The sequence below is a fragment of the Echiichthys vipera genome (genome assembly GCF_963691815.1).
Source record: "Echiichthys vipera genome assembly, chromosome: 7".
Classification (NCBI taxonomy): Eukaryota; Metazoa; Chordata; class Actinopteri; order Perciformes; family Trachinidae; genus Echiichthys; species Echiichthys vipera.
In genome coordinates, this window is record NC_139832.1 from 33,037,702 (window position 1) to 33,051,521 (window position 13,820).

At 39.7% G+C, this 13,820-nt stretch overlaps 1 protein-coding gene across 1 annotated transcript in view; it reads left to right on the top strand.

Moving 5' to 3' along the window:
* The window catches only part of zc3h18 (zinc finger CCCH-type containing 18), a 38,384-nt gene that overhangs the window by 5,224 nt on the left and 19,340 nt on the right, over positions 1-13,820 (top strand). Inside the window, 8 exon segments of the mRNA XM_083916126.1 lie at positions 1,292-1,354; positions 1,357-1,439; positions 1,620-1,715; positions 2,216-2,358; positions 5,308-5,337; positions 5,650-5,764; positions 6,223-6,494; positions 12,821-13,003. Of these exon segments, the coding sequence (XP_083772252.1) occupies positions 1,292-1,354; positions 1,357-1,439; positions 1,620-1,715; positions 2,216-2,358; positions 5,308-5,337; positions 5,650-5,764; positions 6,223-6,494; positions 12,821-13,003 (985 nt within the window).

Sequence of the window (13,820 nt, forward strand, 5' to 3'; positions counted from 1 at the left end):
GGTTCACGTTGGTGTGGTGCGGAGGTGGAGTGTTTACTGCAGATTTGGTCGGATGAAAATATTCAAAAACAGTCGACAAGACGCACAAAAACTCCGAGGTCTATGGAAAGATTTGTAAACATAGCCACACACAACGCGATCAATGCGTGTGACGTGTTACGGCGTGATGGCGTATGCACAGCAAAAAGTATTGGCTGAGGCCCAGGTAGTGTGAGTACAAACGGGGCTGGGGCGCGGGGGGGGGGGGGACAAGTACCCTAAAGTCCGGGTCGTGGTCCGGGAGGACAGTGTGAGCAGACCCTGAGTTTCAGTCAAATAGTGACGTCACCAACGGATATTCGGGTACTCAGTCACATTCCTGTGTACATTGATTGAACACAGGAAGAGGACTGTCAGCTCTTGTTATGTGAGTTGTTGTACAACAGGGGAACCATTGTACTAAACATAGCTTTCAGTTTATTTTTCACGGTTTTTATGGTTCACCATTGGTCTATTGATTACCGTAAACCTAAAGTAAAGATTAGATAATAGGGATACAGCACAGTAATGCAGTAATGTCTGTATTGGTCCTATGTTTTTTTCACTGCTCGTAAATTTTTAATTGTAGAAAGATTTTTACAAGGAGGCATATTGATATCATTTAGAATGTCTCTTATTGGTTTTTGTCTTAAAATATTGTTGCATCAACAATTTCTGTGCTTTTGTAATGTTCTTGAGCAGAAATTAAAACGTTTTGGGTCTTAATCCAATAAAGTACCACAAATAGTGTTGAAACAATTACTCGAGTAACTCGATTACAAAAATGCATTGAGGCAAAATCTCTGCCTCGATGAATCGTTTAGTTCCTGTCTCGCACGTTCTGCGGCCTGATCAGTGCAGGGATCATTGTTTCACACGGACCGTTTTTGCGGATGCACACCACTTCATCCGAAAAGGCAGAGGATAAGTTTGGGATAATTTAACACTTAAAAAAAGCCAAAAAGTTGCAATGTGTCTCCTGAGAACTAGAACTGTTCTACCACAACAGCACAACATCGATGATTCAGCGTCTGAGCTGAAAGCAAACACAAACACACACACACACACACACACACACATGCACACACCCACCCCTGTTAGATTACCACACCAAATAGGCCTACCCCAGACATAAAATATTTTTTATTACAAAAGATTCGATAGCTGCAGCCCTAACCACAAATAATTATTTTTGCCACTCTGGGTAACTGTGTCTGCAATGATTTACCTTCAAATGGTTTTGAACCATACTGGTACATTTTGTTTCCTCCAGGAAATTGCACTTGGGGTATGAACTGTAGGTTCATCCACCCCGGAGTCAATGACAAAGGTAACTACTCCTCATCAGTAAGCCAGACCTCTTCTCACCGAATGGAGCACCTCCTGGAGGACCACACCCACTCATACCCAGTAATCCCTGGGTATGTGTTTTACTTTTGTAACAGTTAAAACAGTGTGTAATATATTCCATACCATATCATTTTAAGAACGTGCACGGACTGCTGTAACACTGTTAAAGTACACAAATACAGATAAATCAAAGATTAAAAAAAATGAAATGCTCATAGAAAAACTAGTGGATTAATTTCTCACTGTTTTAGGCTGGACCTGCAATGGAGGAGCTACCTCCACCACCTCCTCCTGTGGAGCCTCCTGTGGAGAGTGCCTGGGAGCGAGGTCTAAGGCATGCCAAAGAGGTAAAAACTTTCACTGCCTCTCATGGAAACAACAATATTGAGCTTGTGCCAAATGGAACGGCTGTCAAGCTGCTAAGTGTATAATCTGACTGTAGACCTGTTTGTTTCATGACCCCCCCTGACCAAACAGCAGAGATTGCAAAGTTTTTGTGGTTTTATTGTACTACCCTTTACTGTCACCAGTTTGGAACAGGTTTCCCCTTTAGCTGATATGTTTTTACAGCCTATTTTGGGTTTTGATCTCTACCTTGTTACGGAAGATTCACTTTAATTTTCATATGAAAAATAGGACCAGCATTGCATTACTTGTAATGTAACATAATACAACACATAATAGGAAATTGACAGCACAAGGTGGCCTTGAATGCAACATCCCGAGGTGGTTTGAAATAGATGTCTTACCTCTTCACATCATTATAAAACCTGCATACTTCTTACTAGTATAGTTCCTGTTCACCGCCATTTCTATCAGTGTTTTTTAAATGTTATGTGTCTCATAGGTGCTGAAGAAGGCCACCATTCGTAAGGAGCAGGAACCAGACTTTGAGGAGAAACGTTTCAACGTGACCATTGGAGAGGATGAGAGGGAATTTGACAAAGAGAATGATTTCTTCAGAGAACGCAGCTACCGCATCATCAGAGAGTATAACCGTCTTACACTGAACATATTGTTTTTCTTATGTGTTTCAACTCGCAGTTACCAGAACCATTTTCTATGTTCAAGTTTTACGTCTAGAGGTGGTAGTGAGTCACTGTAGCATCTCTTCTGCCCTCAGTCCAAAATGAGCGGAGGAAGAAATATAGCTGCCCTGCACAGACTTAGCAGCCCGGACACCCAAACTGAGATTCTGCGTTCAAAGCGACTGTTGTATGAGAGTCTTGCTCCATACCAGTGGAGCTTACTAGATCGGCGGAGTGCACGTAGACCAGAGAGGAAGCACAGGTCGCAATGCGATGCATAGTTGGGTGTGCATCGCATTTAGTGCAGGCTTGTGTGAAGGTGTGGGAATGTCACTCACATTTGGCCGAGATGATCCGTGCCGTGATAACTGCTTAATTTTAGTGTGGAAGTAGGAGGAAGTTAACACTTTCATTGTTGTAGTCCATATGTAACATGATGTCACATCTGTTTTAACCAAAACAAGCCAATGCTGGAAAGCATGAAATAGCGGATGGTCCGCGCTCGATGGGGATGCGGCAAGACCCATTTTAAAGCCAAAGTATGGTAAACGTTACAGTACACATGCAGTAAAGTCTGGAAACACTTTGAGTTTCAGAAATTGCCAGAAAAAGCAGTGCTAGACACTAAAACTATAAACTCTGCCATGGACAGGTTTGTAATACGGCTGTCATAAGTGCCCATGTACCTCGATTGCGGACAAGCCAGCCATCATTCAAGTCGAATCAGCTGACGTTACAACTGTAGTACATCCACAAATACTATGTCTGGTTTTCAAAATAAGTTAATAAAATGGTTTATACAAAAATATGTATGAATGAGATAATGGAACTATCTCTATCCCTATCCATTAAAAAAGAAATAAATAGAAAATACCACTAAATTGTGAGGGAATGTGTTTATTCTTAGATTTTTTTTTAGTTGCTTGAAAATTAAATTTGCACCCAAGTATTTTGATAGTATCGAATTGGGAGAAAAGCATATCGTCCCAGCCCTACTATCTGTGTTCGTTGGTAATTCAAAGTCTCATGTTGTCCAACTTGTTGGTGAGAAAAACACAAGTACAGCTGGTTTATGCAGGAACGCTCTTTGCCAAGCATGTCTAACTTCTGCTTCCTCTGGCATCGCCACCTGTGCCTCCTCTCTGCCAAGCTGTTGGTTTCTGTGCGTTCTGCTTGATGACTAATCTCCACTGGGATGGAGCTAGACTCTCCAGGGTCCCGCCCATTGCAGGTTTATTGGCATCTAGCTGTACACATTCTTGAACCGTGTCATCCCTGCACTCTGTAAATCATTGAATTCTTGTGAAATACTGCCCCCCATTTCCTTGGATCCTGTCGCCAGGAACTACACATTGCACAAGGAAGAGGAGATATACTTTCCTTTTTTTTTTAAACAAACCTTGAGTTACAAAAGTAAAATCACACATTACAATACATAAATGTAAACATAGATATAAGCACTAAGTGATCAGTCAGTAAGCAGCTCTGTGAACGCTGTAGCCCAATCAGATCCAAAATCCATCATGTACCAGGGTTTTTCATAGTGATTATCAGTCACTTAGTTTTTGTTTAAATTATTTCTTTCTCTCAGCAGACTAAACATGACAGAGTTGTAGTCCAAGCCAAAAATAACTCCCAAGACCTTGTAATATAGTCCAGGCATCTTGTACTCTGTAATAGTCTATTAAGAGATACGGTTGTTTGTCTTTATTACACTACATCACAGGACATTCTTTGTTGTCACATAGCTACTCCAGGAAACTCCAGCTTCTCTCACAGGTATAAGCCACTGAAAATCCCTGATGCTCTCTGAAAAATAAATGATGGTGTTCTTTAATGAAAGCTCCATATAATTAGTTGTAATTCGGGCCGTTTGCTGTTTGCTCTTTAACCATTTACACAATTAGAAGGCATGAAAATCAGTCACCTTTTGGCGAAATTCGCCGTTTTGAATAGTGAATAGTGTAGAACCGCTGAGAATGGGTTTCTGAATCCTCTTGGCAGCAGCTCACCAAGCTCCGCTCTGTTGTTCTGAATCGTTTCTGTCTGGTCAAATCCGTGGTTAAAGCACCACATCAATGTCTTTTTCTACTCTGAAAAAAAGAAAGGTTGACACAGAAAACCGTCAGTTCACCAGAGAATGGACAGAGAAGTTTTTGTGTCTGTCACGTTGAAGCCTGAGTTTACTCTGCAGCCATTATTAAAGTAAAGAGGAGAAGTTAATAGGGCATTTCCAGAAAAATCATCAACTTCAACACCACTTTCCCTCTGAACTGTCAAAAATACTCTGCATTGACGTCATGTTCATTTTTGTCAGTCCAGTTTTGGATGAATAAATTGTTTCATATGTGCTTGTCAGCATACATACTGTTGGGTCTTGTACAAAATTTGAATAAATCCCAATATGTTTCATGTCTAAAAATCTTAATTAAAAGTAACTACTAACTGATGTAATCAGATAAATGCAGTGGAGTAAAAAGTAAAATATTCCACTGATTTGTAGTGGAGTCGAAGTATAAAGTAGCATGAAAAGAAAAATACTCAAGTAAAGGAGAAGAGCCTCAAACTTTACTTTAGTCCAATAATTGAGCGAAAAACCTCTGGTTCACAGGTTTGTTCATTTAACAAGGATTGTTTTTTGATGAGGTTGTTTGCGTTAGCCTATCACTACTTGTTTTGATCAGCTGTTATGTTGATGCACTTTTAGGCTACTGCTACTATTTACATTGATAAAATAAGGACAGTATTTGCACTCCTTTGTCGCTGTAGTGTTTTACAGTATCCGTTGTAATATCACCTTTTTCACCTCTGACTCGTTTTCATGCCTTATTAGTGTGTAGCAAATGTACCAAATATGATACGGTTGAGTTTTTGTCGTTGATAGTAATATTAATTTGTTTTCCTCTTTCAGTGAAATGGAGTTCAGAGATCCCATATATGGGTAAGTGTAGACTAATTTGATAGTGATTTATGCACAGCTTTTTGCTCCATGTCTCTTGTAATAGTTGAAAATATTGCTTATCAAAGTAAGGTCATTCATATATGATATATCAGTTAAGAAACATGTCAGTCAGATTCAGATAATGAATTGCCATTCAATGACTTCAATTTTGACAGCTGAAATATACTTTTACAGCTTGTTCACAATTCTGTATCATTCTGTAACATATAAGGGCAGTTTGTAGAAACACCATAACATGGAAGGGAATTAACCAACACATCGTACAGTTCCTCAGATTGTTTCCCTCCGCAGTGACCCATATGCTGATCCATACTATGACTATGAAATGGAGGCCCTGTGGCGAGGTGGCCAGTATGAAAACTTTAGAGTGCAGTACACAGAAGCTCCTCTTCCTTACCACTACAGTGTGAGTATCCTCCACAGTCCACTTAAAATGTTTTCTCTAATGTTAAGGTTTGCATCCCCAAAGAACAAATGCCTAAGCATAAAGTCCAAGCAGAGCACAACATGTGAATCATACAGTGGATAGTACAACTTCAACTCTGAACTTGATTTGTCCCTGAAGGGCGAATATGTTTGCAGCATAGAGTGCAACATAATGCAAACATGAAATAATATTAGTCAGAGTAACAGACTCTTACTAATGATAGACATGAGGACAGTTATACTGACAAATATAGTTGTTGGAGTAACACTTGCTATAAACAAGCAAAACTATATACTGAAACTCTATATACTCTTTACATTTGTATTTGTGAGTCGTACGAGTTCAGTAGGAAGGAATAAGCCTGGCACTGAGTGCTACACACAAGCTAGGGAAGCCAGAAAGTCTTTGCTAGGAACTGAAAATATTAATCTCGACAGGAGCGTGAACGCGACCGTGACCCTCGGGAGCGGCCCCGGGACAGAGAAAGGGAGAGAGATAACCGTGAGAGGGAGCGCCGACAGAGAGACAGAGAGAGGGAGCGAGAGCGGGAGCGTGAAAAGGAGAGGATGCGGAGGAAAGAAGAGTGGGAGAGGGACCGGATGAAACGGGATGAAAAGGAGAGGCCGAGGATGCGTCCTCCACGAGACGCTAGGGAGAAGAAAGATGAGGACAAATTGAAACCACGCTCTCCCCTAAGCCTGCCACCCAAGTAAGTGACATTTAGGTTGCCTTTAGGTTGATTGTTTTATTTTGTAGACATGTCTGATGCAAGTCCCAACCAAGAAGCGAATTCTAGGTTAATTCACTGCGGAAGTGCCAAAAAAATGCAGTTCGCTGAGTGACCACCAGGGCCAGGTTTCATAATTGAGAATTTGTCATTGTCACCCATGATAAATAGGCCGTTTTCAAGAAATAATTAAACCTATTTAAGACCTGGCTAGTTTTTATTCTGTTGGAGGTTAACATTTACTAAAAATTAGTGAGTGACAGTTAGCCGCTGGCCCTCACTTCTCCTCTGTGGCTAGTTGTCAGGATAAGCATGCTAGCTCTGTCATCTTGACCTTGACTGCGGCCATTCCTGTGGTGGTGTTTCCATAAGTGTTCTTTATTTACAACTAATTTGTATGTTACAACCATAAACTGTATATTATAGAATTAATTAAAAGGTGTTGGTGTTGTGAGTGTCACAACGTGTTAGCGCTGTTATGCTAATTATATAGCCCTACTTGCAACATGACTTGCAGTACAGCCTGCTATCTATGGAACATACACTAGATGCTAATCTGGAGCACAGGTAGGATTCAGGCTGTGAGGGTCAGTGTTTTACAGTCTATGTGCATGGTACTCTGTTGAATATCAGTTTAAATCATAGATCATAAATCATGGCTGCCTGCACTTGACTCCCGGAAGCGGTGTATTCTAAGCTAGAGACTGACACAGGAGTACCCTCCTGGTCCCGAAAATTATCTCGACATTGCCTAGCTCGTGGCGGTGGTGCTAATGTTGCTGATTTGGTATACGTCAGCCAGGTGGGCATATCTGACTCCTCCCAATGCCTTTTTTGGTCAGAGGAAATGAGGAGGAGTCAAAGTCTGACAAGATGGTGACTCCCATTGGCGAGGACGATTGGATCAACTTGAAATAATTGACATCGACGTAAAAACTTTATCCATTTTATATACTATCTATGATTCGAAGTCATCACTTATGACACCATCAAAGAGCCAGGCCAGTAAAATCCAATTATTATGATGCTTTCATCTGTGATCATAGATACTGTCCAGCAAACCTCTCTACCAGAGCTTTATATAGGACATTCAGATCCTTTTTTGAGTATAAAACTAATAATAGATGTATAAGGCAATTAATACAATGCACAATTGGTAAACCAGCTTCTATATTTTTTGGAGTAATTATTTTGATATAGAATGTGAAAAAACATGGTTATTGCCCAGGAAATGTTTTCTCAAATATGGTGCAATAGGTGTCTCTGAAAAGATTGCACAGATGTTATCCTGTTAAGTCTGTTATTGTAAGATATCTGTTAAATATTGATCCTCTCTGCTCCTTTTGTCACGTCACAGATGAAACATCTTTTTACGGAATGCTCTTTTAGTCAAACACTGTGGCATGATCTCTTTTTAAACAGAAACTTAGGTATATGACTCAAACTCAAACTTGATTTTATTTTTTGGTGGATATTTTTGAAAATATATTTCCTGTTAAAAAAGTTGTATGATATTATACTCTTCTTATTTTTAGGTAAATCCTATATACACACCACCAAATTACGTTACGAATTGATAAAAAAGAATCACATGAATAAAACTATGCTTTTTTTTCATTGGTTGTTGCGTTAAATCTTACCCAGATACAATAGTGCAATTTTATGATTGGCCATTGTGTAGCCGCGTCTTCTTCTTTTTTGATTCACTGGTAAGTGGCAGCTCGACTGAGCTCCAGAGGAGACAAGCTGGATTCCTGCCGGTTCCATAGTGAGAGCAGCTACTGCACTGCAGCTTATTATAAAAAAAATGTCTGCGCGAGAAATGCAATGTGTGGCGGCAGTGCGTGATAAAAGACCAAAATGCGTGGCCGTCAAGCTCAATGCGTGACACTTGAGAGCCCCGTATGCTACAATTTATTTTTTACGACGTATACAAAGATACCCATCAATCTAGCTCTGATCACTATCATTTTGCTTTGTTTAACCCCTTTTTTCTCGAGGTCTAAATTGTAAAAGTGTACAAGGGATTAATACGTTATGATATACATAAGTCTATGATGGCCATTCTCCTGGTCTATTATGTCTTATAAGTTGGTGAAGCAGTTTTTGAATTGATACCATTTGTTACACGAACTTCACTCTCTATTTCTGTCCTCAAATGTTTTTTAGAAATGTATTTTTAGTTTCTGTTTAGCTCAAAACAAGTTGAATTCCTTCTCACTAGGGCTGTAGGATTTTATTGATTCTGCGATATAAAGCGATACTTTGTTTCCACAGAATCTATCAAGTTTTTGGCCGCAAGTATCGATACATCAAGTCCCATTCAAATCCCCCTGGCACTCTGCTCACTGCTCATTTCATCCCTGTTCGCTTTGCAGGAAGAGCGATCAGGTCGGCCAGACGCCAGTGTCGCTGTAGTGCATCTCTAGCTGTCTGTCCAGCAGAGATGGGGACACCATATTTGAGACTCGTGCACAATCTTTTTATTTCTGTACTTTTTGGAGCATTAACATCAGGAGCAGAAAGTCATTCTCTCCCAGAGAGATGCACAGACGGGCACACTCCGCAGATGATGAGAAGAGCAAGTCATCTGCTGCTGCCCGGTCTGCTGCTGCAGTTCCATTACCGTTTGTCATATTGTTTGGCTTTGATAATCTTAGGCACAGCCAAAACAAAAGAATCACAGAATGCAACGTCTGTGTTAAGCTCAACTTCATAAACTATCAACATTAGCTTATTACTAGGGGTGGAACGGTTTACAGAAAAAATCTGTCCTGTTCGGTACGCATGTCACGGTTCGGTACATGCGTTCGGTGCATGTACGGTGCAACGTAGCGTAAGCCTTCATGACCGCTGTCCTCTCTCGTATCCATCTCAGCGCTACGACTGCGCTACGTCTTAGCGCTACGTCTCGTCGGAGACTTGCTCCACGCTCTCCCTGTAGGCTGGCGGCCACAGCGCTACGCACACTCACGCTACGCACGCTCTTCTTCGTGGGTTTTTTGAATCCTCTTGGCAACAGCTCGCTAAGCTCCGCTCTGTTTGTTCGTTTCTGTCTGGTCAAATCGGTGGTTAAATCACCACATCAATGTCTCTTTCTACTAAGGTTGACACAGAAAACCGTCAGTTCACCAGAGAATGGACAGAGAAGTTTTAGTTTCTGTCACTGTGAAGCCTGAGTTTACTCTGCAGCCATGTCTGAGTGTAAAGAGGGAAGTTAATAAGGCATTTTCAGAAACACCCTGCTACTCTGCATTTATGTTACGTTCATTTTTGTCTTTACAGTTTTTGATGAATAAACTAATGCTTCACATGTGGTTGTCAGCCTGGTAGAGTAACTAGTTACTGAAGTAATCAGATAAATGTAGTGCAGTAAAAAGTAGAGTATTTCCACTGATTTGTAGAGGAGCAGAAGTATAAAGTAGCATGTAAATAAAATACTTAAGTAAAGGAGAAGAGCCTCAAACTTTACTTTAGTCCAACAATTGAGTGAAAACCTCTGTTTCACAGGTTTGTTCATTTAACAAGGATTGTTTTTTGACAAGCTTGTTGCACTTTGAGGCCTATGACTAATATTGACATTGATAAAATAAAGACAATATATGCACTCCTATGTCGCTGCATTGTTTTACAATATCCATTAATGTGATGCTCATATTTTTCCAGCCCCTCATTTTGGATCATTTACGTCAACCAGCCTCAATTCCAAATTAATTGACCTAATGTAACCCTATTTCAGTCCGTTCAGTGCTTGCTGTTTGTGTGTATTCTAGTGAAAGAAAACCTATTTTCTTCATTTTTTCTAAGATTTGATCATGTATAAGTGTTTATATTCTTCCCTAGAAGGCAAACAATTGTTTACCTTTTTGCCAACTAAATATATAAACACGTAAATGCAGCAATGTGTCTCCTACTGTTTCAAAATCTCACTTCACTTTCATTTAAGATTGTTACAGTAATCCCTAAACAAGCTGCCTCATTATTTCAGAATATCTGATTCATTTTTTTTTAATTATTAGGCTACAGATCTGATACATGGTATTTTTAGAATTTAAAAGAAATAGAAAAAAACAACCGAACCGAAAAACCGTCACCCGAAAACCATGATATGAACCGAACAGTGGATTTTGTCAACCATTCCATCCCTACTTATTACTAATGTTAGCTTTAGTTAGAACAGCAAAAATATAGACACAAACAATTATTATTAACTGAGCCTTTTTTTTTGTAATTTGTAACTGATACCACAGCCAGTGGTGTAACACAGACATTGTTTTGAAATTGTGGAATTTAACTGGGATTTCTTATCCCACATGAAGGCATTCACAATGATGATGGTGCTCCCTTCCTGTCACTTTTACTGTCAACAACTCTAAGCCAACACCCATGTTTAGCTATTGTGCTCAATGATGAGTGACGTAAAGCGCTGAGGCAATATTTCCTGCCAGAGGCCACGTGGAAATCCTTCCAGTTTGAACTTGTAAAATGCAGAAATACGTATACATCATGAACATTGTTTTTCTGGCTCAAAATTTCCAGTGGAAGGTGTTGAATGTCAAGAGGTCCCCATTGGAAAAAAACATCAAAGATTTAAGAAATTGCCTTCTATTAAATTCCTTCAGAGTCTTCACTACATACATTATGCAAGTCTGGACAGTTTGGATATAAACTGCAGCTTGACCGGTTGGTGGAGGAATACAACTGTAATGTGGTAATTCTAGTCTCCTTTTGGATTTGGTTACTACAAACACTGTCTTTTGAGACATGGAATAAAGTGATTTTGATGAAATGTATCTATTTTAAGCTTAGAATTGGTTACTTTTCTGAAATGATGCATTCAATGACCGTGAAGTTTGAATTCCGACTGTGTTTTTACTATTTCTGGCTATCATTTATGGCATAATTTTGGCTATTAAAAAAAAAAAAAAATCATGCTTCCCAAACCCGCTGGTAGGTTTTGGGGTACAGAGGGTTGAAGGTTGGAAAAAGTTCTGTGTGTTGAACTTTATTTGTTGTAAAGTATATTCTTATTTCAATTGGTCGTTAACAAGTCTAAATTAATACGTACGTAAATTGAACTTAAGACTGTAAATAGTTGTGAATATCAAATTTGTATTTTACATTTCATAACAATGCGAGAGTTTCTGCAATTGCTGTACATTGATGTCTTTCTTTAGTCTCAGCTTCTTCTTTTTTTTAAAGCGAATAATGATGTTAGGTTCATACACCAATTCAACATCAACACAAACAGTCCCCTTCACCAGACTGGCTTATGCTTTTCGAGAATGCTACGCAGGCAGAATCATTAAACGTACAAATGTCTGAAAACATCCTATTACCTTTTGTTTATTCTGTGGGCCTTATGGATTTATTTGCTCCAATTATTTCCTCAAAGGAAACACTTTGTTAATAGGAATAAATATTTGAGAGCTTAAAATAGCTCCTGTGTTGTCATTCTATTTTTAGCTCTGAGCTCACTCGTTTGCTCTTGCATCACACCTGCGGAATTTCTCATTCACTGGGGGATGTCTGTTACGTATTTTCTTTGTGTTTGCTCTGCCTGTACCAGGCAGCGACTGACCCAGAGTCTCCTCAAGCATTCAAAGTTTCTGTAATGCAGGAATATCCACTCATCCTGTTCATTTCCTCCAACAAATATTTAGATAAACCCTTGAAGATAAACATTTGAAACCTGCTGTCTTTTTCATAGAATTAGACATTGGCCTCTCTTCTGGGGAAAATCCCATACATGCTGATTGTAAATGTCGTAGCTGTGAATTATCCAATGGCTCAATCAGCTCCTACATACATATATAAATATATCATGTCAGTGGGTTATTAATTACACACGATTATATGTAAATCATCCTAAATAATACTGATTTCAAGGCACACCAGTTACGACCTAAATGAACCAATCAGAGCAGAGGAGTCGCTGACTCAGAGTCAATGACTGCTTGTGAAATCTCATCAAACTGTGAAACTAGGCAACGCTGATCAAATATGAATTAAGATTCTTTTGCTGTATTTTTCAGAAACGTATTTTAGTTTACCATTGAGCTGTGAAATTAGAGGGTTTTTTTACCAAGCCCCGCCCACCAGCCAACAGTCCAGACAACCGGTCGAACCTTGCCGATGACATTAAGAGCACTATGAGGAGGCAAAGTTACATAAATCTTTTTAACAGATTTTCTGTTTCATTGTGCTGTCTGGATATAGCGACAGTTTAAATGTACAATTTCCAATTTATTAATGATGGTACTTGGGAAGTTACCAAAAGTTTGGATTTTTATCTTCAATCTTCTCAGCAGGCCAATGGAGCCTCCCTCAAAGAAGGAGGTTGTTACAGTCATGAGGCGACCAGATGAGTGGAAGGACCCGTGGCGTCGGTCCAAATCACCCAGGAGACGCCCTGGGCTGGGCTCCCCACCACGAGGCCGTCGGCGACATCGGCCCTCAGGCTCCTCTGTCTCTCTGTCCAACTCCTCCAGGTAGGAACAACTCCTTAAGGTCAGGATATCCTTCTGTCATCATGATTGGGATAGAAGCTTTCATGGGTTGAATAACAAGCAACATTTACATTATCCTGCCATGGAAAAAACATTCTTGTTTTTTCTTATAATAAAATCCTTTCAAGGTAATGGAATGCAACACAGTTGCATTATGTGTGTCATTAATTAAGAGGTTCAGTAAGTCTTTCTGGTAATCACTGTCAAAAGCCTCATCATATCCATTGTAATACAAAGTTGTAAAACAATAGGGCATTTCAGAATGTAAACAACAGGCGTCAAGACATTTTCAGGTGGCAGAACGCGAGCAGCTTCGACTGACCTGAAGATGTTGTGTTTGGGGTTGAGCCGCCTGACATACAGCAAAAAGTTTAGGGTTTTATCGATTTTCTTCAGAAAAAAATGTATTTATCCAGTCGGATCTGTAGGTGAGGAGGTTAAAGCGATTTATCTTTATGTTAACCAGAGTGGTCAAAAGGACGCTAACAACGGTGAATTAGCCGTGTGCTCCTCTCTAGTCGGACACCTCGATCTCCTCACCGTAAACTCTAGGAGCTGCTGGTAGTCCACATTAACATCAATGCTGTCAAAACAACTAGGACCATACTTCAGTCCTTCACAATAAAAGGACATGCTTTAACAGCTCCAAAATATACCGTAAAGTCTTTCTCTCCTCAACATCAATTTCTTATACTAATTTGACAAGTAAATACCTATGTACAACTATGAAATTTCACTTGTAGATTCTTAGAAGTGTGTAAATAAATTCTACATCCACTTCGGTGCAGATCACCCATTT